The sequence below is a fragment of the Coffea arabica genome, chromosome 6e (assembly GCF_036785885.1).
Source record: "Coffea arabica cultivar ET-39 chromosome 6e, Coffea Arabica ET-39 HiFi, whole genome shotgun sequence".
Taxonomy (NCBI): Eukaryota; Viridiplantae; Streptophyta; class Magnoliopsida; order Gentianales; family Rubiaceae; genus Coffea; species Coffea arabica.
Window position 1 is genome coordinate 53,354,861 of NC_092321.1, and position 26,263 is coordinate 53,381,123.

The window sequence follows — 26,263 nt, forward strand, 5'->3', positions numbered from 1 at the left end:
TTCGACAAACCTCTTAATATCAATGTTAGAAAGTTACTTTGAACATTTCTTTAAAGTTACGGCCTTTGCAAAAATTATCCCTAAAACTATTTTTTTCTAAAATAGGGTTTCTTGCCGAGCAAGTTTCCCAGGTTTTTTTTTCGCTAAATTAATAAAACTCGTATTTCGGAACTTTTCCTATAGTTAACTATCCAATTACAAAGCTTAAAGAAAGAAAAGGAATTAAAATACGACTTATAGTTTCCAAAAGCTATAGAACTTATTTACTATAGCTATCAAGGCTAGTTTGAGCTAAAGGAAATTATCGAGTTGGAAAATCTTAGGCAAAACACTAGATATGGAGTTTTATAATATAATACTAGCTGGAAAAATATTTTTGATTGATTTGATCACAGTCACTCGATTTCTCAAGGTCGATACAACTTCCACCGCTCCGATTCCGTTTCGAAGTCATAATATGGATCAAAATATGGCAACAATCACATAGCAAATTACTAGGGCTTCGTCAATCATTAGCCCTAGATTTCAACAAGTGCATCTCTGAATAAAATAAAATAGTCAACCAAGGCTTCATCAATCATTAGCACTTGGTTTCAGCAAGCCCATCATAAACAATTAAAAATAAAAGTAAAGCCTCCAAGACATTCCAGCAATTAACTTCCATCACCCTGTATTACTTATAAAATCATTCAAATGGCCAAGGGCTTCATCAATCATTAGCCCCTGACAACATCAATTACTTCTAACCACAATTTAATCAAGAATTTAAACCACAAGTAAGCTACAAGTTCAATCCAAAACCCAATTTCAGTTTCACAAAGAAACAGGACATTCCTACCAAAACAGTCTACTTCAAGGATTTACAGACAGCAGTATACATAGAGGAAAAATACGAAATTTCTACAGGACAAAGGCCTATGTTTCTAGTTTCAAATGCCACTGACGGCGCCTTAAACGGATTTTTCTACACCAAGATATAAGCATTTTACTGAAACTGGTCAGAGACATCCGAAAATCTGAAATTTCATCTTTCACTTGTGAAAAACTCCTTTTTCTCTTTTAATACCAAAATGTTTTTATTCAACCATCCATACATTTCTTATAGAACTCCAAAACACAAATTCCAGATATTTCCATCCATCAAGATTCAGGGAAAAAATTTAAAAATCAAGTTAAGATCCCAACTCAACCTTTAATTATCACATAAGAAATTCCAGCAACTAATATACTTTAGGTCCAGTTTTCCCTTGGTTTAAACAGGGTGTTAGGTATTCAAATTCAGCATTTAAACACTTAGCTAGCTATTAAAAATTTCCACTTCAAAACCAATTTCATTCAGTGACTAAAATCATCCAGAAAATCCAGAAATAGTTTAAAATCCAAAAGAAAACAAACTGGAAATTTCCGATCAAACCTCTCGGCTATTCCAGAATTTTCCAACCCTTGGTGTTTATAAATCCAATTTTCCTCGGCTAAAACATGGTTTTAGATACCCAAATTAGTCATGTAAAAACTTATCTAGCTAATTAATATTTCCAATTCAAAATTTAACTTAAACAACAGCTGCAAATCCCCAAAATTTCCAGAATTTCTGTACAGCTAGCTTCGGACAAACATGCCTGCAACAGATTGCATTCTTATTTTATTTTTTTTTCTGGTTTAAACTAACTAATTAGCTGTATGCAGAGCCTAATTAACTTGTTATCAACCATCTAATCATGGTTATAAGTTTAAACAACAACATTAAACCAAATCAGGCTGCAAAAATTCAAGCTAAGCTCTCGGCCAAATCAGAAACTCTTCCAGCATTTGTTTAGTCACAAATCAATTTTTTTTCTACGGTTAAATCCTGTATTTTGCACTTAAATTTCACATGCACAACTACTGAATTAACTAGCTATCATATCCAGACCAGAAATCAGTTCGACAGCAATAAAATTGAACCAAATGAAGCTGCAATAATTAAGCTAAGCTCTCGGCAGAAATTTTCTTAACCCAAACCAGAAATTTCCTCTGCTTTAACACATCATCCGAATGTACAATACAACATGCATGGTCTAAATCTTCAAGTCTTCACTCAGCTAAAGGCACTTAGGTGTTCAGATGCCACAGAAAACGCAAATGGAGTTGCATTAACTCCTCCAAGTCTCGGTAGCAACATTTTAACAAAACAGAATTTTTTTTTTCTATTGGTTGGGTTTCAACATCCGACTGCATAATCTGTACATGCAAGCTCAGATGCAGCTTGCTCAACTAATAATCAACCTAATTAGACCAGAAATTACCTCAGTTAGCAGCTAATCCTTCACACGGAATATTCCTGAAATTTCTTCCCTAGCTCTCGGCCAAGTGCAGTCGGTGGTTCCTAGCTCCTAAGTTGCGGCTGTAATTTGTTGTAGCTGTTGTATTTTGAGGTCGGTTGGTTGGAGATGAAGGTACAGAATGGTGAAGCTTCCTGCAAATCTCCTCCCTGGCTTCGCTCCAACTCACGGCAGAACCAGAAAAATTTCTGGCAGCTCACGTTCGCTCCTCCTACCTCTCGGATGCAGCTCACCAGGCAGCTCTCTCTCTCGGATGCTCTTGGTCGAATGCAGAGGAAGAGGTGAGGTGCGGTTGTGGAGAGGGATTGCAGTAGTTTCGGTGTAATTGGGCAAAAGAAATGAGATGATGAAGAGAATGGTATCTCGGTATTAAGAAGGAAGCGGTTTGTGGTTTACTTGTGCAGAGAAGAAAGGAAGTTGCGGTTTGTATTTGTGATATGAAATGTGAATTAGAATGAATGGTTTTGTGGTTTTAGCCGTGAGATAGAAAGGATGGTTTGGTGGTGCCGTTGTTTAGGGAATAGAGGTTTCGTGTAAGAATCGATTGCATATAACATTGGTTGCGTATCGAATTGGTAATAACAAAGGTGATTTGATTTGCGGTCAGACGTCTTGTTTGGTTTGCATGGAAAGGTAAGGGTATTTTAGTCTTTTCACTTTGCTCCCTAATCTCAACTTAATTTCTCAATTCCAAATTAATTCTAAAAATTATTCCCAAGTGTGATTTGAACGCCTAGTTATACCCTAATATACCTAAACCATTTTTATCGAATAATTATCGATTAAACTTGAATATTAAGGTTCCTAGTAATTCTTATATTAATTAGCGATTAAATTAGTTATTAGAATTTTCAATTATTATTTCTCAAGAAATAGAGTTAGTCTAACTCGAAATTTATCGATTTAGTAATATAAAGTCAAATGAAATAATAATTTAATCCAAGGGTGTCAATTTGCACATATAAAAATTATTTTTACGCACTTACTTGAAAAACAAAGAAAGATAAGGATATATTTATCGAATTTTCACGCCTTAAGCATGTTTAATATATTAGAATCATATTTATCTAAAATTCATTGATTTTTATCTTAACACGGAAATTCTTATTAACATTTAACATTAGCAACTAATTGAAATTAATCATAGGGATTTAAATAATTTATTTTGAGATCGTAATTCTATTTACTCAAGTATCATTACTTTAGGATTAAGGACTTAAGTATTCTTACATTTAATATTAAGGCGAAAAATTAATCTAACCCTAAAGATTTTAATTTAGTTAGATATAACCAAGAAATTTTCATAAATTGGAAAATTATATTATTTTTCACGTAAACCTATTTTTTTTTCATACTTAATTGCAAACAAGTAAAAGTAATGCTCGAAATTATTAAGGAATAAAAGAAATGCAAATAAAATATGCACTAGTTTATATATCCATTTTTCAGGGTTCTCACATCCTCCCCTCCTTACAAGAATTTTGTCCTCAAAATTCACACTTTCCTAAGGAAATAAATCAGGGTACTTTTTCTGCATTTCCTCTTCTAATTCCCAAGTTGCTTCCTCAAGTCCATGATTTCTCCATAAAATCTTCACCAGGGAAATTTTCTTATTTCTCAGTTCCTTCACTTCTCTTTCCAAAATCTTGACTGGTCCTTCTTCATACGTTAACGTCTCATCCACTTCAATTCCCTCCAGTGGCAGCACATGACTTGGGTCGGAATAATATTTCTTAAGCATGGAAACGTGAAATACATCGTGAACCTTAGCCATGCTTGCAGGTAACTTCAGCTGATATGCTACTTTCCCAACTCGCTTCAAAATTTCGAAAGGTCCGATATACCTTGGTTTTAGCTTCTTACCTTTCTTAGGTACTACTCCGCCCTTCAAGGGTTTAATTCTTAGGAAGACCTTGTCTCCTACTTCGAATTCCAAATCTTTCCTCCTTGTGTCGGCGTAGCTTTTCTGTCTACTCTGAGCGGTTTGAAGCCTTTCCCTAATAAGTTTCACCTTCTCCTGGGCCTCTTCTATCCAAGGTATCGTTGTTGGATCTACAATCTTCTTCTCTCCTATTTCATCCCAATGAATCGGAGATCGACACCTTCTCCCATACAAAGCTTCATAAGGTGCCATTTGAATTGAGGCTTGATAACTGTTGTTATACGCAAATTCTACTAGGATCATATAATTACTCCATTTACCTCCAAAATCCAATATACATGACCTCAGCAGATCCTCCAAAGTTTGAATTGTTCTTTCCGACTGCCCGTCGGTTTGGGGATGGTACGCAGTACTAAATTTCAATTTGGTCCCCAAAGACTCCTGAAATTTCTGCCAAAAACGTGAGACAAACCTTGGGTCTCGATCGGACACGATACTTACTGGAATACCATGTAACCTTAGGATCTCTTCTGTGTACAACTTGACCAGTCTTTCCAAAGAAAAGCTCATGCTTACTGGTAGGAAATGTGCAGACTTAGTGAGTCGGTCAACTATTACCCAAATTGCATCAAATCCTTTTTGGCTTCTAGGTAGTCCCATTACAAAATTCATTGTTATATGCTCCCATTTCCATTCAGGGATTTCTAACGATTGCAACAAACCAGAGGGCTTCTGATGCTCAGCTTTTACTTGTTGGCAGATCAAACATCTCTGAACAAACTCTGCCACGTCCTTTTTCAAACCTTCCCACCAGTATAATCCCTTCACATCATGATACATCTTGCTCACACCTGGATGTATAGTATATTTCGATCGATGTGATTCTTCTAAAATTTCTTTTCTTATCTCTTCATTTGCCGGAACCACAATTCGATCTCGGAATCTCAATACACCTTCAGACCCCAATTTAAAATCTAGGTTTCTTCTTTTTGCACTTTCTCCAAATTCTTCTGAATCATAGGGTCTGTTTTCTGGGCCTCCTTAATACGCTCTAGCAATGATGATTTTAACGATAAGCTCCCAAGTAATATCTTCAGTTTCTCCATACGAGGGTTCCAACCACTTATTTCTTCTAACATGTCCCACTCCTTAACCATTAACCCTGCTACTTGGGCCTTTCTACTTAGAGTGTCAGCTACCACATTAGCTTTTCCTGGGTGGTAATTAATAGAACAGTCATAATCTTCCAGAAATTCTACCCATCGCCTTTGTTTCAAATTTAATTCCTTTTGGGAGAATAAATACTTAAGGCTCTTATGGTCTGTATAAATCTCAAAAGTCACGCCATACAAGTAGTGTCTCCATTTCTTCAAGGCGAAAATCACTGCTGCTAACTCTAAGTCATGAGTTGGGTAGTTTTGTTTGTGAGGCTTCAGTCTCCTGGAAGCGTAGGCAATCACTTTACCATTTTGCATTAAAACACACCCTAGACCTTCTCCAGAAGCATCGGAGTACACGGCATAACCTTCACCTCCGTCAGGCAACACCAAAACAGGAGCGGATGTTAACCGCTTCTTTAATTCCTGAAAACTTGACTCGCACTTCGGAGTCCAAATGAACCTATTCCCTTTCTTGGTTAGCTCGGTCATGGGTCCAGCAATCTTCGAAAAATCCTTGATAAATCGCCTATAATAACCTGCTAATCCCAAGAAACTTCTAATTTCAGTTGGAGTTTTTGGCTGCTTCCAATTCATAACGGCCTCAACTTTTGCCGGATCCACGGCAATTCCATCTTTGGAAACCTTGTGCCCTAGAAAAGATATTTCATCCAGCCAAAACTCGCACTTGCTAAATTTGGCATACAATTTATGCTCTCTTAGAATTTGCAAGACTATCTCCAAGTGCTTAACATGTTCCTCTCGAGTCTTAGAGTATATCAAGATATCATCGATGAAAACCACTACAAACTGATCCAGATACTTCTTAAAGACTCTCTGCATTAAATCCATGAATGCCGCTGGTGCATTAGTTAAACCAAAAGGCATGACTGCGAACTCAAAATGTCCATATCTCGTACTAAAAACAGTCTTGGGTATATCCTCCTTTTTAATCTTCAATTGGTAATACCCTTGCCTCAAGTCCAGCTTAGAGAAAACTACTGACCCTTGCAGTTGGTCGAACAGACTATCTATCAACGGTAGAGGGTATTTATTCTTAATGGTAATCTCATTTAACCCTCGGTAATCGATACATAATCTCAAGCTTCCGTCCTTTTTCTTAACAAATAGAACGGGTGCTCCCTACGGTGAATCACTTTCCTTCACAAAACCTTTTTCCAAGAGGTCTTGCAATTGAATTTTTAACTCCTTTAGCTCGGCAGGAGCCATTCGGTATGGAGTTTTAGAAATTGGAGCCGTTCCAGGCACCAAGTCAATCCTAAATTCCACTTCTCTTTCCGGCGGTAGAGTCTTAAGCTCTTCCGGAAAAACATCCGGAAATTCTTGTACCACTGGTACATCTTGCAGGTACGATATCTTAAAAGAAACAACAAAAGAAATCTGTTAAACCGAAAAAAAAGTTATTTTTTCTGCGGAGCTGAAGTGCATAAAAAGAAGTATTGCACCAATTACCATATTTGGTGTGTTAAGAAATGTATGCTTCTTAATTTCATTTTTTTGAGGTTAATTTAACTTCAATATTTAGACACACATGATGGTTAAATTATAGTGTAACAATTCACATCGGTGTGTCTATGTATAGTTGTCTGAATTGTCAAAAGTCTAATGATAATGAAAAATATATCTATGTGGGTAATAGCAAGACAGTTCAAGTTGAGACAATAGAAGTTTAAAAATTACTGTCTATGCTGGATTTTGTTTGAATTTTAATGAAATATTTATTGTACCGTCTTTTTGACAAAATTTAATTTCTATTCTGCTTTGGACAAATTCGATTATTTTTATTCATTTGAAAATGAAAATTTTAAATGTTTCATGATTTAAAATTGATTGATTCAAGTTCTTTATTATATTATAATAATCTATATTTAATTAAAACAGTTGCCTCATTTAATGAATCTTTGCATTTGAGTGTTAGAAGAATAAAAAGAAAATTAATCAATAAGAATTCGGCTGCTTTGTGATACAAGAGATTGGGTATTATCTCCAAATGAAGAATAAAAAGATTTGTGTCAAACAAAATTCTTGACCCCTTAAATTTTACAAATTCTAATGATTGTATTAATTGTATAAAGAAAAAACAAACCAACAAAAGGAGATTTGAAACCAATAAGACTTTGGACGTCTTAGAACTTGTATATATAGATATTTGTGAGTCATTTTCTACATCTGTTTGAAATGATCAACAATATTGTATAATGTTCATAAACAAATTTTTAAGATATGGTTACATATATCTCATTTCTATCATAGTCACTGGACGTGTTCAAAATATCTGACCATGATAATGAGTACTATGGTAGATATAACGATTTAGATAAATAACATCCAGGTCCATTTACTAAACACCTAAAGGAATGCGGCATTGATCCACAGTACACTATGTCGAGTTCACCCACTATGAATAGTGTTGTTGAAAGACGAAATAGGACATTTAAAAATATATAAGAAGTATGATATATCATTTTATCTTATTAGAGTCACTATAGAGAGAAATACTTAAGACTGCTGCATATATCCTTAATAGAGTTTCAACTAAAATAACTATCAAAACCCCTTATGAGTTTTAGATTAGAAAGAAACTTAGTTTGAAATATTTACATAATTGGGGATATCCAACTGAGATAAGGTCTTATAGGCCAAATAAAAAGCAATTGGATTAAAAATGGTTAGTTGTTATTTTATTAGACATTTTGAAAGATTAAGAAGTTACACATTTTATGATCTCATGACTAAATTGATTTTTGACATAAAAAATACCCGATTCATTGAAGATGTCTAGTTTGGGGAAGGAGATGTAGTTAGGGACCTTATTTTTGAAGAGAAATATGTTAATATTCCTACAGGTGTCATTGATTTTATTCAAAATCTTATTCCTGATCTTGATCATGAGATAACAAATCAAGACAATATTAAAGAACAAACGATTATAGAAGAACAAATTCTACCTCCTCAAGAATCAATGTTATTAAGAAGATTCATTAGAAAAAGGAGAAGTGCAGTGTTAGATGATTATATTATTTTTCTCCAAGAATATGAGGATGACACGGGATTGATAGAAGATGATTCAATCAACTTCTATCAAGTCATGAAATATTCAACTTCTCAAAAGTGGATCAATGTCATGAATGAAGAGATTAAATTTATGAAAGATAATAGCGTCTAAGATTTTGTCCCATTGCGAGAAGAAGCGAAATCCATTGGTTGTAAATGAATATTTAAAACCAAGAGAAATCCTAAAGGTAACTTGGGAAGATACAAAACTTGTCTTATCATTAAGTGTTTTACGTAAAAAGAAGGCATCGATTATAAATAAATCTTCTCTCTGATTTCTTTGAAGGATTCTTTTAGAATTATAATAGCATTAGTGGCATATTTGAATTTTAAATTACACCAGATGGATGTAATCACATCATTTCTCAATAGTGATATTGATGAGACAATCTATATGGTACAATTAAAAAAACTATGTTGGATGTTAAGATAGCATGAAGTTAACATCAGGCTACATATTCTTACTGGCTAGTGGTTCCATATGTTGGAAGAATGCTAAATAGTTTCTTATAATCTCTTCTATTGTGGTTACAAAATTCATAACTTATTATGAGGCATCAAATCATGAAATTTAGTTACAAAATTTTGTCACAAAATTACGTGTAATGGATGGTATCAAAGATTACTCAAATTATTTTGCGATAATAAGTCAGTAATTCAATATTTCAATAACAATGGGAGTTTGAAAAAATATAAATTTATAGATATTAAGTTCCTTACTACCAAACAAAGAGTACAAAGTGGACAATTATTGATAGAGCATATCAAGAAAAACTCTATGGTTGCGGATCCATTGACTAAGGAATTGCTATTCAAAATGTTTCATGAGCATGCTGATTATATGGGTGCCATGCTATTAAGTGATGCTTAGTTTTCATCAAAATTTGTTATTTTAAATGCTCTTACGATATTAATAATTTTCTATTATTAATGTTTTAAAAATATTTTATGAATAAATAAACTTTGAATTTATTTACACTCTGATTTTGGTATAATTTGATCTCACAAAAGTTTAAGATGGACTAGTTGAAAATAGATATATTGAGTTCGCGTTGCATAAAATTTTCATGCTCTACATGTGACGGCCCCACCTCCCCCTAGGGCGTACCCCAGGATTTAGCGGACCGCCTGTCCAACTCTCGTTAGGACTCACTCATTGACACCAAACAAAATAGGGTGCAACCTCAATAATAAACGAAATAACAGTTCCCAAATTTGGAACCTACAAATACATCCATTTCTATCTCAACTATCCATACAATCCAAAATACAAAAAAAGATTGGAATTCTAAATACATTCAACCCTATTTGAGCGACTAGTGTGAGTACAGTTACAAAATTCAAAAACTAGTCTACGCTAGTCTGTACAAGTCTCATGCCACGCTCGTACCCCCTGTAAGGAAAACAAATGTCGTGGAATGAGCTAAAACCCAGTGAGGTTCCAAATAGCAAATGGACCCTTGTTTATAAGTACAAGTTTCAAGGTAGCAAAGTAATGAGCATGAAGAGTTCATAAAAGTGAGCAATAACACTTCAAGTAGCAAACTCAAAATGAGCGAGTGTGAAGTTTTTAAAAAAACAATAACACTACAAGTAACAATCATCTCAAAATATAAGGATACAAATGGCTCTCAGGAGCCAAATTTCCATTTCATCACCAGGAGCTTGATCACGTAATAGTTGACACTCCGTCAACTCTTAAGTAAAGGAACCAATCCAGTAGAGCACCACTTAAACTACTCTCCGTCCACCATTCAAATCCCCTACTGGGTCCAAAATCCTCAATAAACACTAGTGGTAATACTCGAGTATATCGATTAGTCGAGGAGATATCACTCCACTCAACAAAACAAGAGACCAGGGTTCATTACTCAATCGACCAAGCCCTTGCCGGCTCGACTCGAGTAACTCGCCACAGGATTTCTGGAATTTCAGGAAATGTGTACATCATGAACAAGTATATCAAATCAATTGCAACAATAACCAATTATATATCACATTAGGGCAAGTGCGATAAAGTACACTCTTACCCGATCAAACCAATCATATAGCATTTAATCACATTGATCAAGTATTGAAAACAAGTGTCCAGTTCAATCTGGTATTTGGAAGCACTCACCAAAATTCTAGTGCCTCTCAAAAATCACGTTCAGGTCCAACTCATTGGTTGAAGTCCAAATCTGGGAGAAAATATCATTTACGAATATAAAACTCTCTAGAGTTCGCAACTTAAAGTTTCGCTTCAAGAAAATCAAGTAAATGCAACTCATTTAAGTAGTATTCAAGATACTTATCAAATCCTGAAAAATTCATGCTCACTCGTTTAGTTTTGGTAAGGAAGCGGTTAAAACTTCAGAATTCCTATTTGAGTCGAAAAGACGAGAAAAATGTTTTGTTAATAGTCGTTATTTCAATCGATAAAAGAAGACGTAAATATCCTAGATGGTTCAAGTGGTACTCGCTCTTAGACCTTCCTCAAGTTGCAAGTATATTTACCTAGCTTTCGAGCGTAAATTTGAGTAGCACGTCCTTTGTTTTTACCTATTTTCCAGCCATTTATGGCTTCATTGTTTTCCTCAATCAGTCCCAAAAATCACACACAAAACAATCGCATTACAATAGCCGTTCAATAGGCTCAATGTCATATTGTGGCGACCCCACTTCCCCCTAAGGCGAACCAAAGGGTTGGCGGGCCGTCTGCCCAGCTCTCGCCAGGACTCACGCAAGCATACTAACCAAATCTTTCGAATAATAACCTAATCTATTACAAAAAAAATTTTCTCGAATAAGATCTTCCTTAAATCCACATTAGCTTCAAAGATAACAGTGATATAAATAGCCAATCGAGGCTCTTAAACGTCCCACGTACTACGTACCAAAGTATAAAGTCGTACCAAACCGGGTAGATAAACACATAAATCCATAATACAAACTTACAAGCCAAGTAATCGAAAAGAAAAGGACATTATCCCCAAATAACGCATTACAACCCACAAAATAAGTCATAGTATTCAAATACAATCCAAAAGGAAAACATAAGTAAATATCCAGCTTTCAGTTTCCAGAACCTGTTAAGGAAAACAATAAACGTGGGGTGAGCTAAAGCTCAGTGGTGCCCCAAAACATGCAATCACTTAAATCAAACAACGGATAAGGACTTAACAAATTTAAACAGTTAGGAAAGCGTATAACAACACAAGGTAGGATACATGGGCTCTCAGGAGCCATTTTCCTCGCTTGATCACCCTTTATCGTAGTTGACCCTCCGTCAACTCTCACTACTTATAATCCATGTAGAGTTTCTCATTTTGTTACCCAACCCGTCACCATTCATTCCCCTGTCCCGGGCCCGCTCACCGACTAAAGACGCAGTATACTCGAGATATACCCGTAGATGATTGGTCGAGGGATTCACCCAACGACTTTATTGTAGTTAGATTCAGGCGTCGAGGGATTCACCCAACGACGTAACTACGTTTAGATACAAGGTAGTTGGATTCAGGAGTCGAGGGATTCACCCAACGACGCAACTACATTTAGACTCAAGGATTCAGGAGAAAAATGTTTTTGCACAAGTCACCACTCGAACGGCTAGTGCGATAAAGTACACACAGCTCACTTCGATGGATCAAAAACCAGTTTTGCAAATTATCACTTATCGAGTCTAGAAAGCACTTAATTCAGGTAGGAAAGGAACAAGCAGGGACACTCACCAAGAGTGGAGTTCAGATATCAAGTTGGGAATCGAATTCCGCGTCCTCGAAATATCCTAAAAACCAAAATTTGAAAGTATGAGTTTCTACTCAGTTTTTAAGCTTATAGTCATTGAAGTATATCTAATATACTATTAATTTACTTTCCCATAGAAAAATCAAGAATCTTTTAGATTGAAACTTGACAAAAGTAGAAGAGATGTTTCTTATAGTTTTCCTTGAGTTACTTTTCTTATAAAAGGGTAACTAGTATTATTTTCTTGAAATAATTCGACAAACCTCTTAATATCAATGTTAGAAAGTTACTTTGAACATTTCTTTAAAGTTACGGCCTTTGCAAAAATTATCCCTAAAACTATTTTTTTCTAAAATAGGGTTTCTTGCCGAGCAAGTTTCCCAGGTTTTTTTTTCGCTAAATTAATAAAACTCGTATTTCGGAACTTTTCCTATAGTTAACTATCCAATTACAAAGCTTAAAGAAAGAAAAGGAATTAAAATACGACTTATAGTTTCCAAAAGCTATAGAACTTATTTACTATAGCTATCAAGGCTAGTTTGAGCTAAAGGAAATTATCGAGTTGGAAAATCTTAGGCAAAACACTAGATATGGAGTTTTATAATATAATACTAGCTGGAAAAATATTTTTGATTGATTTGATCACAGTCACTCGATTTCTCAAGGTCGATACAACTTCCACCGCTCCGATTCCGTTTCGAAGTCATAATATGGATCAAAATATGGCAACAATCACATAGCAAATTACTAGGGCTTCGTCAATCATTAGCCCTAGATTTCAACAAGTGCATCTCTGAATAAAATAAAATAGTCAACCAAGGCTTCATCAATCATTAGCACTTGGTTTCAGCAAGCCCATCATAAACAATTAAAAATAAAAGTAAAGCCTCCAAGACATTCCAGCAATTAACTTCCATCACCCTGTATTACTTATAAAATCATTCAAATGGCCAAGGGCTTCATCAATCATTAGCCCCTGACAACATCAATTACTTCTAACCACAATTTAATCAAGAATTTAAACCACAAGTAAGCTACAAGTTCAATCCAAAACCCAATTTCAGTTTCACAAAGAAACAGGACATTCCTACCAAAACAGTCTACTTCAAGGATTTACAGACAGCAGTATACATAGAGGAAAAATACGAAATTTCTACAGGACAAAGGCCTATGTTTCTAGTTTCAAATGCCACTGACGGCGCCTTAAACGGATTTTTCTACACCAAGATATAAGCATTTTACTGAAACTGGTCAGAGACATCCGAAAATCTGAAATTTCATCTTTCACTTGTGAAAAACTCCTTTTTCTCTTTTAATACCAAAATGTTTTTATTCAACCATCCATACATTTCTTATAGAACTCCAAAACACAAATTCCAGATATTTCCATCCATCAAGATTCAGGGAAAAAATTTAAAAATCAAGTTAAGATCCCAACTCAACCTTTAATTATCACATAAGAAATTCCAGCAACTAATATACTTTAGGTCCAGTTTTCCCTTGGTTTAAACAGGGTGTTAGGTATTCAAATTCAGCATTTAAACACTTAGCTAGCTATTAAAAATTTCCACTTCAAAACCAATTTCATTCAGTGACTAAAATCATCCAGAAAATCCAGAAATAGTTTAAAATCCAAAAGAAAACAAACTGGAAATTTCCGATCAAACCTCTCGGCTATTCCAGAATTTTCCAACCCTTGGTGTTTATAAATCCAATTTTCCTCGGCTAAAACATGGTTTTAGATACCCAAATTAGTCATGTAAAAACTTATCTAGCTAATTAATATTTCCAATTCAAAATTTAACTTAAACAACAGCTGCAAATCCCCAAAATTTCCAGAATTTCTGTACAGCTAGCTTCGGACAAACATGCCTGCAACAGATTGCATTCTTATTTTATTTTTTTTTCTGGTTTAAACTAACTAATTAGCTGTATGCAGAGCCTAATTAACTTGTTATCAACCATCTAATCATGGTTATAAGTTTAAACAACAACATTAAACCAAATCAGGCTGCAAAAATTCAAGCTAAGCTCTCGGCCAAATCAGAAACTCTTCCAGCATTTGTTTAGTCACAAATCAATTTTTTTTCTACGGTTAAATCCTGTATTTTGCACTTAAATTTCACATGCACAACTACTGAATTAACTAGCTATCATATCCAGACCAGAAATCAGTTCGACAGCAATAAAATTGAACCAAATGAAGCTGCAATAATTAAGCTAAGCTCTCGGCAGAAATTTTCTTAACCCAAACCAGAAATTTCCTCTGCTTTAACACATCATCCGAATGTACAATACAACATGCATGGTCTAAATCTTCAAGTCTTCACTCAGCTAAAGGCACTTAGGTGTTCAGATGCCACAGAAAACGCAAATGGAGTTGCATTAACTCCTCCAAGTCTCGGTAGCAACATTTTAACAAAACAGAATTTTTTTTTTCTATTGGTTGGGTTTCAACATCCGACTGCATAATCTGTACATGCAAGCTCAGATGCAGCTTGCTCAACTAATAATCAACCTAATTAGACCAGAAATTACCTCAGTTAGCAGCTAATCCTTCACACGGAATATTCCTGAAATTTCTTCCCTAGCTCTCGGCCAAGTGCAGTCGGTGGTTCCTAGCTCCTAAGTTGCGGCTGTAATTTGTTGTAGCTGTTGTATTTTGAGGTCGGTTGGTTGGAGATGAAGGTACAGAATGGTGAAGCTTCCTGCAAATCTCCTCCCTGGCTTCGCTCCAACTCACGGCAGAACCAGAAAAATTTCTGGCAGCTCACGTTCGCTCCTCCTACCTCTCGGATGCAGCTCACCAGGCAGCTCTCTCTCTCGGATGCTCTTGGTCGAATGCAGAGGAAGAGGTGAGGTGCGGTTGTGGAGAGGGATTGCAGTAGTTTCGGTGTAATTGGGCAAAAGAAATGAGATGATGAAGAGAATGGTATCTCGGTATTAAGAAGGAAGCGGTTTGTGGTTTACTTGTGCAGAGAAGAAAGGAAGTTGCGGTTTGTATTTGTGATATGAAATGTGAATTAGAATGAATGGTTTTGTGGTTTTAGCCGTGAGATAGAAAGGATGGTTTGGTGGTGCCGTTGTTTAGGGAATAGAGGTTTCGTGTAAGAATCGATTGCATATAACATTGGTTGCGTATCGAATTGGTAATAACAAAGGTGATTTGATTTGCGGTCAGACGTCTTGTTTGGTTTGCATGGAAAGGTAAGGGTATTTTAGTCTTTTCACTTTGCTCCCTAATCTCAACTTAATTTCTCAATTCCAAATTAATTCTAAAAATTATTCCCAAGTGTGATTTGAACGCCTAGTTATACCCTAATATACCTAAACCATTTTTATCGAATAATTATCGATTAAACTTGAATATTAAGGTTCCTAGTAATTCTTATATTAATTAGCGATTAAATTAGTTATTAGAATTTTCAATTATTATTTCTCAAGAAATAGAGTTAGTCTAACTCGAAATTTATCGATTTAGTAATATAAAGTCAAATGAAATAATAATTTAATCCAAGGGTGTCAATTTGCACATATAAAAATTATTTTTACGCACTTACTTGAAAAACAAAGAAAGATAAGGATATATTTATCGAATTTTCACGCCTTAAGCATGTTTAATATATTAGAATCATATTTATCTAAAATTCATTGATTTTTATCTTAACACGGAAATTCTTATTAACATTTAACATTAGCAACTAATTGAAATTAATCATAGGGATTTAAATAATTTATTTTGAGATCGTAATTCTATTTACTCAAGTATCATTACTTTAGGATTAAGGACTTAAGTATTCTTACATTTAATATTAAGGCGAAAAATTAATCTAACCCTAAAGATTTTAATTTAGTTAGATATAACCAAGAAATTTTCATAAATTGGAAAATTATATTATTTTTCACGTAAACCTATTTTTTTTTCATACTTAATTGCAAACAAGTAAAAGTAATGCTCGAAATTATTAAGGAATAAAAGAAATGCAAATAAAATATGCACTAGTTTATATATCCATTTTTCAGGGTTCTCACATCCTCCCCTCCTTACAAGAATTTTGTCCTCAAAATTCACACTTTCCTAAGGAAATAAATCAGGGTACTTTTTCTGCATTTCCTCTTCTAATTCCCAAGTTGCTTCCTCAAGTCCATGATTTCTCCATAAAATCTTCACCAGGGAAATTTTCTTATTTCTCAGTTCCTTCACTTCTCTTTCCAAAATCTTGACTGGTCCTTCTTCATACGTTAACGTCTCATCCACTTCAATTCCCTCCAGTGGCAGCACATGACTTGGGTCGGAATAATATTTCTTAAGCATGGAAACGTGAAATACATCGTGAACCTTAGCCATGCTTGCAGGTAACTTCAGCTGATATGCTACTTTCCCAACTCGCTTCAAAATTTCGAAAGGTCCGATATACCTTGGTTTTAGCTTCTTACCTTTCTTAGGTACTACTCCGCCCTTCAAGGGTTTAATTCTTAGGAAGACCTTGTCTCCTACTTCGAATTCCAAATCTTTCCTCCTTGTGTCGGCGTAGCTTTTCTGTCTACTCTGAGCGGTTTGAAGCCTTTCCCTAATAAGTTTCACCTTCTCCTGGGCCTCTTCTATCCAAGGTATCGTTGTTGGATCTACAATCTTCTTCTCTCCTATTTCATCCCAATGAATCGGAGATCGACACCTTCTCCCATACAAAGCTTCATAAGGTGCCATTTGAATTGAGGCTTGATAACTGTTGTTATACGCAAATTCTACTAGGATCATATAATTACTCCATTTACCTCCAAAATCCAATATACATGACCTCAGCAGATCCTCCAAAGTTTGAATTGTTCTTTCCGACTGCCCGTCGGTTTGGGGATGGTACGCAGTACTAAATTTCAATTTGGTCCCCAAAGACTCCTGAAATTTCTGCCAAAAACGTGAGACAAACCTTGGGTCTCGATCGGACACGATACTTACTGGAATACCATGTAACCTTAGGATCTCTTCTGTGTACAACTTGACCAGTCTTTCCAAAGAAAAGCTCATGCTTACTGGTAGGAAATGTGCAGACTTAGTGAGTCGGTCAACTATTACCCAAATTGCATCAAATCCTTTTTGGCTTCTAGGTAGTCCCATTACAAAATTCATTGTTATATGCTCCCATTTCCATTCAGGGATTTCTAACGATTGCAACAAACCAGAGGGCTTCTGATGCTCAGCTTTTACTTGTTGGCAGATCAAACATCTCTGAACAAACTCTGCCACGTCCTTTTTCAAACCTTCCCACCAGTATAATCCCTTCACATCATGATACATCTTGCTCACACCTGGATGTATAGTATATTTCGATCGATGTGATTCTTCTAAAATTTCTTTTCTTATCTCTTCATTTGCCGGAACCACAATTCGATCTCGGAATCTCAATACACCTTCAGACCCCAATTTAAAATCTAGGTTTCTTCTTTTTGCACTTTCTCCAAATTCTTCTGAATCATAGGGTCTGTTTTCTGGGCCTCCTTAATACGCTCTAGCAATGATGATTTTAACGATAAGCTCCCAAGTAATATCTTCAGTTTCTCCATACGAGGGTTCCAACCACTTATTTCTTCTAACATGTCCCACTCCTTAACCATTAACCCTGCTACTTGGGCCTTTCTACTTAGAGTGTCAGCTACCACATTAGCTTTTCCTGGGTGGTAATTAATAGAACAGTCATAATCTTCCAGAAATTCTACCCATCGCCTTTGTTTCAAATTTAATTCCTTTTGGGAGAATAAATACTTAAGGCTCTTATGGTCTGTATAAATCTCAAAAGTCACGCCATACAAGTAGTGTCTCCATTTCTTCAAGGCGAAAATCACTGCTGCTAACTCTAAGTCATGAGTTGGGTAGTTTTGTTTGTGAGGCTTCAGTCTCCTGGAAGCGTAGGCAATCACTTTACCATTTTGCATTAAAACACACCCTAGACCTTCTCCAGAAGCATCGGAGTACACGGCATAACCTTCACCTCCGTCAGGCAACACCAAAACAGGAGCGGATGTTAACCGCTTCTTTAATTCCTGAAAACTTGACTCGCACTTCGGAGTCCAAATGAACCTATTCCCTTTCTTGGTTAGCTCGGTCATGGGTCCAGCAATCTTCGAAAAATCCTTGATAAATCGCCTATAATAACCTGCTAATCCCAAGAAACTTCTAATTTCAGTTGGAGTTTTTGGCTGCTTCCAATTCATAACGGCCTCAACTTTTGCCGGATCCACGGCAATTCCATCTTTGGAAACCTTGTGCCCTAGAAAAGATATTTCATCCAGCCAAAACTCGCACTTGCTAAATTTGGCATACAATTTATGCTCTCTTAGAATTTGCAAGACTATCTCCAAGTGCTTAACATGTTCCTCTCGAGTCTTAGAGTATATCAAGATATCATCGATGAAAACCACTACAAACTGATCCAGATACTTCTTAAAGACTCTCTGCATTAAATCCATGAATGCCGCTGGTGCATTAGTTAAACCAAAAGGCATGACTGCGAACTCAAAATGTCCATATCTCGTACTAAAAACAGTCTTGGGTATATCCTCCTTTTTAATCTTCAATTGGTAATACCCTTGCCTCAAGTCCAGCTTAGAGAAAACTACTGACCCTTGCAGTTGGTCGAACAGACTATCTATCAACGGTAGAGGGTATTTATTCTTAATGGTAATCTCATTTAACCCTCGGTAATCGATACATAATCTCAAGCTTCCGTCCTTTTTCTTAACAAATAGAACGGGTGCTCCCTACGGTGAATCACTTTCCTTCACAAAACCTTTTTCCAAGAGGTCTTGCAATTGAATTTTTAACTCCTTTAGCTCGGCAGGAGCCATTCGGTATGGAGTTTTAGAAATTGGAGCCGTTCCAGGCACCAAGTCAATCCTAAATTCCACTTCTCTTTCCGGCGGTAGAGTCTTAAGCTCTTCCGGAAAAACATCCGGAAATTCTTGTACCACTGGTACATCTTCCAACTTCGCTCGATCACTGGGAGCATTAATCATGAAAGCTAAGAAACCTTGAGCTCCTTTTGACAACATTTTCCTTGCCCGTATCCCTGAAATCATAGCAGATGAGGCTAACCTACCCTTAACATCTAACCTCAGGGTTGCTTCTCCAGATATACAGAATTCCACCACTTTCGCTCGGCAATCAAGCTTAGCATGATACTGGCCTAGGAAATCCATTCCTATGATAACATCGTACCCCTTTATGTCCAGACTGATTAGATCCACTAGCATTTTACGCTTTCCAATCCAGAATTCGCAATTCTTATAGGCTAAGCTAGCGATTATCTTCTTATTACCCATTGGTGTCCTAACCTCAAGATCGAAGGGTAATCTAACAGGTTTCACATCTATTCCAGACATAAATGATGGATTTACGAATGAATGAGTTGCACCAGGGTCAATTAACACTTTAGCTAATCGATGAAAAATGGGGAGAGTACCTTCCACGACCTCCGAGGAATCAGGTACAGGTTGGTCATCTATAGCATACACCCTGGCAGGAACTGTTGGCCGGCTCCCTCCAGAAGTGTTTGGTCTAGCGTTTGGATTACTCCCTTCCTGCATTTTTGGACATCCAGCAATTTGGTGCTCGCTACTTCCGCATCTCAAGCACTTCCCTTGCTTCTTCCAGCAACCATCTATAGTATGGCAAGGTTTCTTACAAAATGCACAATTCATTTGGGGAACTATTGCTCGACCTCCTTGCGAGGTATTCCTAGGTTGTCCCCTTCCAATCGGTCCCATTCTGGTTCCATTATTCTGTCCTCCTGCATTCCTGGCCCCATTTCCTCTTGCTTGGCCGCCTCGTGGTGCCCCAGGACTATTCACTCCAATGGTTCCTCGGCCCATTTTAGTCGGTGGAGCATTCCCATATGTCGGCTCCCGACTACTGTTAGGAGCAAATCTTTTCTTAGCCTGAAAAGATTTCACTTGAGCCCTAGCTACTTCAACTCTCTGGGCTTTCTCGACGGCATCTGCAAAAGTATCTATCCTCACAGCAGCTAAACCTTCCTGTATTTCTACATTCAGACCCTGCACAAACCTTCTGACTCGCCTTTGCTCCGTGGTTACCAATTCAGGAGCAAAACGGGATAGCTTTGTGAACTGGACTTCATATTCGGCGACGCTCATCGCCCCTTGCTTACATTTTATGAAGTCATCCTCCCTCTTTTCTTGGATGAGAGATGGAAGAAATTTGGCATTGAACTCCCTTGTGAAGTTTGCCCAAGTCCTTGGAGTATGATTCCTGTCCCAATTAGTCCTTACCAGATTCCACCAGGAGCGAGCAGCTCCCTCAAACTGGAATGCGGCAAAAGTTACCTGCCGCTCTTCCGTGTAGTTTAAAGCTGCGAAGATGTCGGAGATTCTCTCCCACCATCCCTCAGCTATCTCAGGTTCGGGTCCTCCGTAGAACTTATGAGGTCCAAACTTCAGAAACCTTTCCAGTGCCCGATCCTCAGAATCGGCTGGGCCTCCTTGGCGGTGCACTGGCCCAGAGGCTTGATGCTCCGTCAAGCGCTCCAAGACATCAGTGATACGGTTAATTGCGGTGGCCACCTGATCTCCGGCCACTCCCTCTTGCCCTTGGTCTTGATTGACCTCGGGTTCCCTATCTCCACCCGCTTCCGGGTGTTGTCTAGGGGGTCTCCCACGGCTCCTTCCTATCATTTGGCGATCCATTGCCTAATTATGCCTATTACTGAAGGGTAAGACAATTAGGCAAAATTTTATTTATATTTAATTATTATGATTCGCTATGTGATTAAAAACCAACATGAAAATAGAGGAAAAGAAAATGAAACACTTAACATATATTTCCGTGGAACAGTCATACAATTAGCAAGTTGGAACATTTCCCAAAAGTAAGGCACATACGTTAGCAAAAATACATACAGATAATCCCTTAAACAAAATTTTAGGGATATGGTGCCTCGGAGGTAAGTCATTCACCTAGACAAAATTTGATGACTTAACTAATGTCCCTTTCTGATCCTACATATCCGATACTATCAAGTCAACCTAATCTAACCCTCAGCAGGGCTATCAGGAGCGACGTCCTCCGCCGGATCCTTCTCCGGGTCCTCCTTTGGTTCCTCCTCCGGATCCTCCTCTGGATCCTCCTCCGGATCTGCCTGTTCGTTACCCTGAAGGTAACTAGTGGCCTCATCCATAAGCATAGAAGCATCAGCCCTGATGCCAGCACTCCTATCTCTGATCCCCTCAGTAAGTCGGGTCACTCTAGACCTCTGTCGCTCTATCTCCAACCGAGCAACCTCTAGCATATTATGCTCAGCAGTTAGCCTAATCTCCAAATCTGCTATGCGGTCGAATTGGGTATCCACCATGATACTCAGCTCCTCCACATCCTGGGTCAAGGTGTGGTTAGCGTCCCACAAGTAGCGGCGCTCATCATCTAGGGATAACACCAAGTCGTTGGGATAGGCATATGTGACTCTACACTGGCATCTAGGTTGCCTATCAACAGGCGAGTATCGAACTCGACCTCCTCCACCTCGAGGCCTATAGGAAATGGATCTCAGCGGCTCTACATGTCCATTAGCCGCGCCATTACCATTAACATGTCCATTACCATTCTCCATACTTGCAAAATAATCAATACTTAAAGGTTAGAACTTAAATAGCTAACTGGATCAGATACCACTTAAGGTATTTCTAATGGTCTCAATTTTTATTCTTAGAGAGGATTAGGGTTTTTACATATTTAATATGTCCTTCAAATAACTTTTCTAACCTAGGCTCTGATACCACCTGTGGCGACCCCACTTCCCCCTAAGACGAACCAAAGGGTTGGCGGGCCGTCTGCCCAACTCTCGCCAGGACTCACGCAAGCATACTAACCAAATCTTTCGAATAATAACCTAATCTATTACAAAATAAATTTTCTCGAATAAGATCTTCCTTAAATCCACACTAGCTTCAAAGATAACAGTGATATAAATAGCCAATCGAGGCTCTTAAACGTCCCACGTACTACGTACCAAAGTATAAAGTCGTACCAAACCGGGTAGATAAACACATAAGTCCATAATACAAACTTACAAGCCAAGCAATCGAAAAGAAAAGTACATTATCCCCAAATAACGCATTACAGCCCACAAAATAAGTCATAGTATTCAAATACAATCCAAAAGGAAAACATAAGTAAATATCCAGCTTTCAGTTTCCAGAACCTGTTAAGGAAAACAATAAACGTGGGGTGAGCTAAAACTCAGTGGTGCCCCAAAACATGCAATCACTTAAATCAAACAACGGATAAGGACTTAACAAATTTAAACAGTTAGGAAAGCGTATAACAGAACAAGGTAGGATACATGGGCTCTCAGGAGCCATTTTCCTCGCTTGATCACCCTTTATCGTAGTTGACCCTCCGTCAACTCTCACTACTTATAATCCATGTAGAGTTTCTCATTTTGTTACCCAACCCGTCACCATTCATTCCCCTGTCCCGGGCCCGCTCACCGACTAAAGACGCAGTATACTCGAGATATACCCGTAGATGATTGGTCGAGGGATTCACCCAACGACTTTATTGTAGTTAGATTCAGGCGTCGAGGGATTCACCCAACGACGTAACTACGTTTAGATACAAGGTAGTTGGATTCAGGAGTCGAGGGATTCACCCAACGACGCAACTACATTTAGACTCAAGGATTCAGGAGAAAAATGTTTTTGCACAAGTCACCACTCGAACGGCTAGTGCGATAAAGTACACACAGCTCACTTCGATGGATCAAAAACCAGTTTTGCAAATTATCACTTATCGAGTCTAGAAAGCACTTAATTCAGGTAGGAAAGGAACAAGCAGGGACACTCACCAAGAGTGGAGTTCAGATATCAAGTTGGGAATCGAATTCCGCGTCCTCGAAATATCCTAAAAACCAAAATTTGAAAGTATGAGTTTCTACTCAGTTTTTAAGCTTATAGTCATTGAAGTATATCTAATATACTATTAATTTACTTTCCCATAGAAAAATCAAGAATCTTTTAGATTGAAACTTGACAAAAGTAGAAGAGATGTTTCTTATAGTTTTCCTTGAGTTACTTTTCTTATAAAAGGGTAACTAGTATTATTTTCTTGAAATAATTCGACAAACCTCTTAATATCAATGTTAGAAAGTTACTTTGAACATTTCTTTAAAGTTACGGCCTTTGCAAAAATTATCCCTAAAACTATTTTTTTCTAAAATAGGGTTTCTTGCCGAGCAAGTTTCCCAGGTTTTTTTTTTCGCTAAATTAATAAAACTCGTATTTCGGAACTTTTCCTATAGTTAACTATCCAATTACAAAGCTTAAAGAAAGAAAAGGAATTAAAATACGACTTATAGTTTCCAAAAGCTATAGAACTTATTTACTATAGCTATCAAGGCTAGTTTGAGCTAAAGGAAATTATCGAGTTGGAAAATCTTAGGCAAAACACTAGATATGGAGTTTTATAATATAATACTAGCTGGAAAAATATTTTTGATTGATTTGATCACAGTCACTCGATTTCTCAAGGTCGATACAACTTCCACCGCTCCGATTCCGTTTCGAAGTCATAATATGGATCAAAATATGGCAACAATCACATAGCAAATTACTAGGGCTTCGTCAATCATTAGCCCTAGATTTCAACAAGTGCATCTCTGAATAAAATAAAATAGTCAACCAAGGCTTCATCAATCATTAGCACTTGGTTTCAGCAAGCCCATCATAAACAATTAAAAATAAAAGTAAAGCCTCCAAGACATTCCAGCAATTAACTTCCATCACCCTGTATTACTTATAAAATCATTCAAATGGCCAAGGGCTTCATCAATCATTAGCCCCTGACAACATCAATTACTTCTAACCACAATTTAATCAAGAATTTAAACCACAAGTAAGCTACAAGTTCAATCCAAAACCCAATTTCAGTTTCACAAAGAAACAGGACATTCCTACCAAAACAGTCTACTTCAAGGATTTACAGACAGCAGTATACATAGAGGAAAAATACGAAATTTCTACAGGACAAAGGCCTATGTTTCTAGTTTCAAATGCCACTGACGGCGCCTTAAACGGATTTTTCTACACCAAGATATAAGCATTTTACTGAAACTGGTCAGAGACATCCGAAAATCTGAAATTTCATCTTTCACTTGTGAAAAACTCCTTTTTCTCTTTTAATACCAAAATGTTTTTATTCAACCATCCATACATTTCTTATAGAACTCCAAAACACAAATTCCAGATATTTCCATCCATCAAGATTCAGGGAAAAAATTTAAAAATCAAGTTAAGATCCCAACTCAACCTTTAATTATCACATAAGAAATTCCAGCAACTAATATACTTTAGGTCCAGTTTTCCCTTGGTTTAAACAGGGTGTTAGGTATTCAAATTCAGCATTTAAACACTTAGCTAGCTATTAAAAATTTCCACTTCAAAACCAATTTCATTCAGTGACTAAAATCATCCAGAAATTCCAGAAATAGTTTAAAATCCAAAAGAAAACAAACTGGAAATTTCCGATCAAACCTCTCGGCTATTCCAGAATTTTCCAACCCTTGGTGTTTATAAATCCAATTTTCCTCGGCTAAAACATGGTTTTAGATACCCAAATTAGTCATGTAAAAACTTATCTAGCTAATTAATATTTCCAATTCAAAATTTAACTTAAACAACAGCTGCAAATCCCCAAAATTTCCAGAATTTCTGTACAGCTAGCTTCGGACAAACATGCCTGCAACAGATTGCATTCTTATTTTATTTTTTTTTCTGGTTTAAACTAACTAATTAGCTGTATGCAGAGCCTAATTAACTTGTTATCAACCATCTAATCATGGTTATAAGTTTAAACAACAACATTAAACCAAATCAGGCTGCAAAAATTCAAGCTAAGCTCTCGGCCAAATCAGAAACTCTTCCAGCATTTGTTTAGTCACAAATCAATTTTTTTCTACGGTTAAATCCTGTATTTTGCACTTAAATTTCACATGCACAACTACTGAATTAACTAGCTATCATATCCAGACCAGAAATCAGTTCGACAGCAATAAAATTGAACCAAATGAAGCTGCAATAATTAAGCTAAGCTCTCGGCAGAAATTTTCTTAACCCAAACCAGAAATTTCCTCTGCTTTAACACATCATCCGAATGTACAATACAACATGCATGGTCTAAATCTTCAAGTCTTCACTCAGCTAAAGGCACTTAGGTGTTCAGATGCCACAGAAAACGCAAATGGAGTTGCATTAACTCCTCCAAGTCTCGGTAGCAACATTTTAACAAAACAGAATTTTTTTTTTCTATTGGTTGGGTTTCAACATCCGACTGCATAATCTGTACATGCAAGCTCAGATGCAGCTTGCTCAACTAATAATCAACCTAATTAGACCAGAAATTACCTCAGTTAGCAGCTAATCCTTCACACGAAATATTCCTGAAATTTCTTCCCTAGCTCTCGGCCAAGTGCAGTCGGTGGTTCCTAGCTCCTAAGTTGCGGCTGTAATTTGTTGTAGCTGTTGTAGTTTGAGGTCGGTTGGTTGGAGATGAAGGTACAGAATGGTGAAGCTTCCTGCAAATCTCCTCCCTGGCTTCGCTCCAACTCACGGCAGAACCAGAAAAATTTCTGGCAGCTCACGTTCGCTCCTCCTACCTCTCGGATGCAGCTCACCAGGCAGCTCTCTCTCTCGGATGCTCTTGGTCGAATGCAGAGGAAGAGGTGAGGTGCGGTTGTGGAGAGGGATTGCAGTAGTTTCGGTGTAATTGGGCAAAAGAAATGAGATGATGAAGAGAATGGTATCTCGGTATTAAGAAGGAAGCGGTTTGTGGTTTACTTGTGCAGAGAAGAAAGGAAGTTGCGGTTTGTATTTGTGATATGAAATGTGAATTAGAATGAATGGTTTTGTGGTTTTAGCCGTGAGATAGAAAGGATGGTTTGGTGGTGCCGTTGTTTAGGGAATAGAGGTTTCGTGTAAGAATCGATTGCGTATAACATTGGTTGCGTATCGAATTGGTAATAACAAAGGTGATTTGATTTGCGGTCAGACGTCTTGTTTGGTTTGCATGGAAAGGTAAGGGTATTTTAGTCTTTTCA

The 26,263-nt window shown here is 37.1% G+C and overlaps 1 protein-coding gene and 1 long non-coding RNA gene across 2 annotated transcripts; both read right to left on the bottom strand.

Annotated features, from left to right (window-relative positions):
• Nucleotides 1-2,253: 2,253 nt before the first annotated feature.
• Nucleotides 2,254-20,861, bottom strand: LOC113696787 (uncharacterized). Its single transcript, XM_027216171.2, has 11 exons — nt 20,448-20,861; nt 19,047-20,348; nt 18,146-18,920; nt 17,767-17,833; nt 17,138-17,147; nt 16,336-16,974; nt 5,729-6,503; nt 5,350-5,416; nt 4,721-4,730; nt 3,919-4,557; nt 2,254-2,265 (listed from the first exon to the last, which is right to left on the bottom strand). Exons 1-11 carry the CDS (start codon nt 20,859-20,861, stop codon nt 2,254-2,256), a joined length of 4,710 nt encoding a protein of 1,569 aa, XP_027071972.2.
• A 1,366-nt stretch (nt 20,862-22,227) lies between these two features.
• Nucleotides 22,228-26,025, bottom strand: LOC140009195 (uncharacterized). The gene is made up of 3 exons (XR_011816549.1): nt 25,572-26,025; nt 23,018-23,073; nt 22,228-22,372 (listed from the first exon to the last, which is right to left on the bottom strand). It is a non-coding gene; the product is annotated as an uncharacterized lncRNA (long non-coding RNA).
• Nucleotides 26,026-26,263: the final 238 nt, after the last annotated feature.

What these genes read in the sequence shown, in the direction of transcription:
- LOC113696787 (XM_027216171.2), bottom strand. Translation starts at nt 20,861, where the DNA reads ATGGATCGCCAAATGATAGGAAGGAGCCGTGGGAGACCCCCTAGACAA. An exon ending in GAAATAAGAAAATTTCCCTG is followed by an intron (nt 6,504 to 16,335) that starts GTGAAGATTTTA and finishes GATTCACCGTAG; the next exon opens with GGAGCACCCGTTCTATTTGT. An exon ending in GTTGCCTGACGGAGGTGAAG is followed by an intron (nt 5,417 to 5,728) that starts GTTATGCCGTGT and finishes ATTACCACCCAG; the next exon opens with GAAAAGCTAATGTGGTAGCT.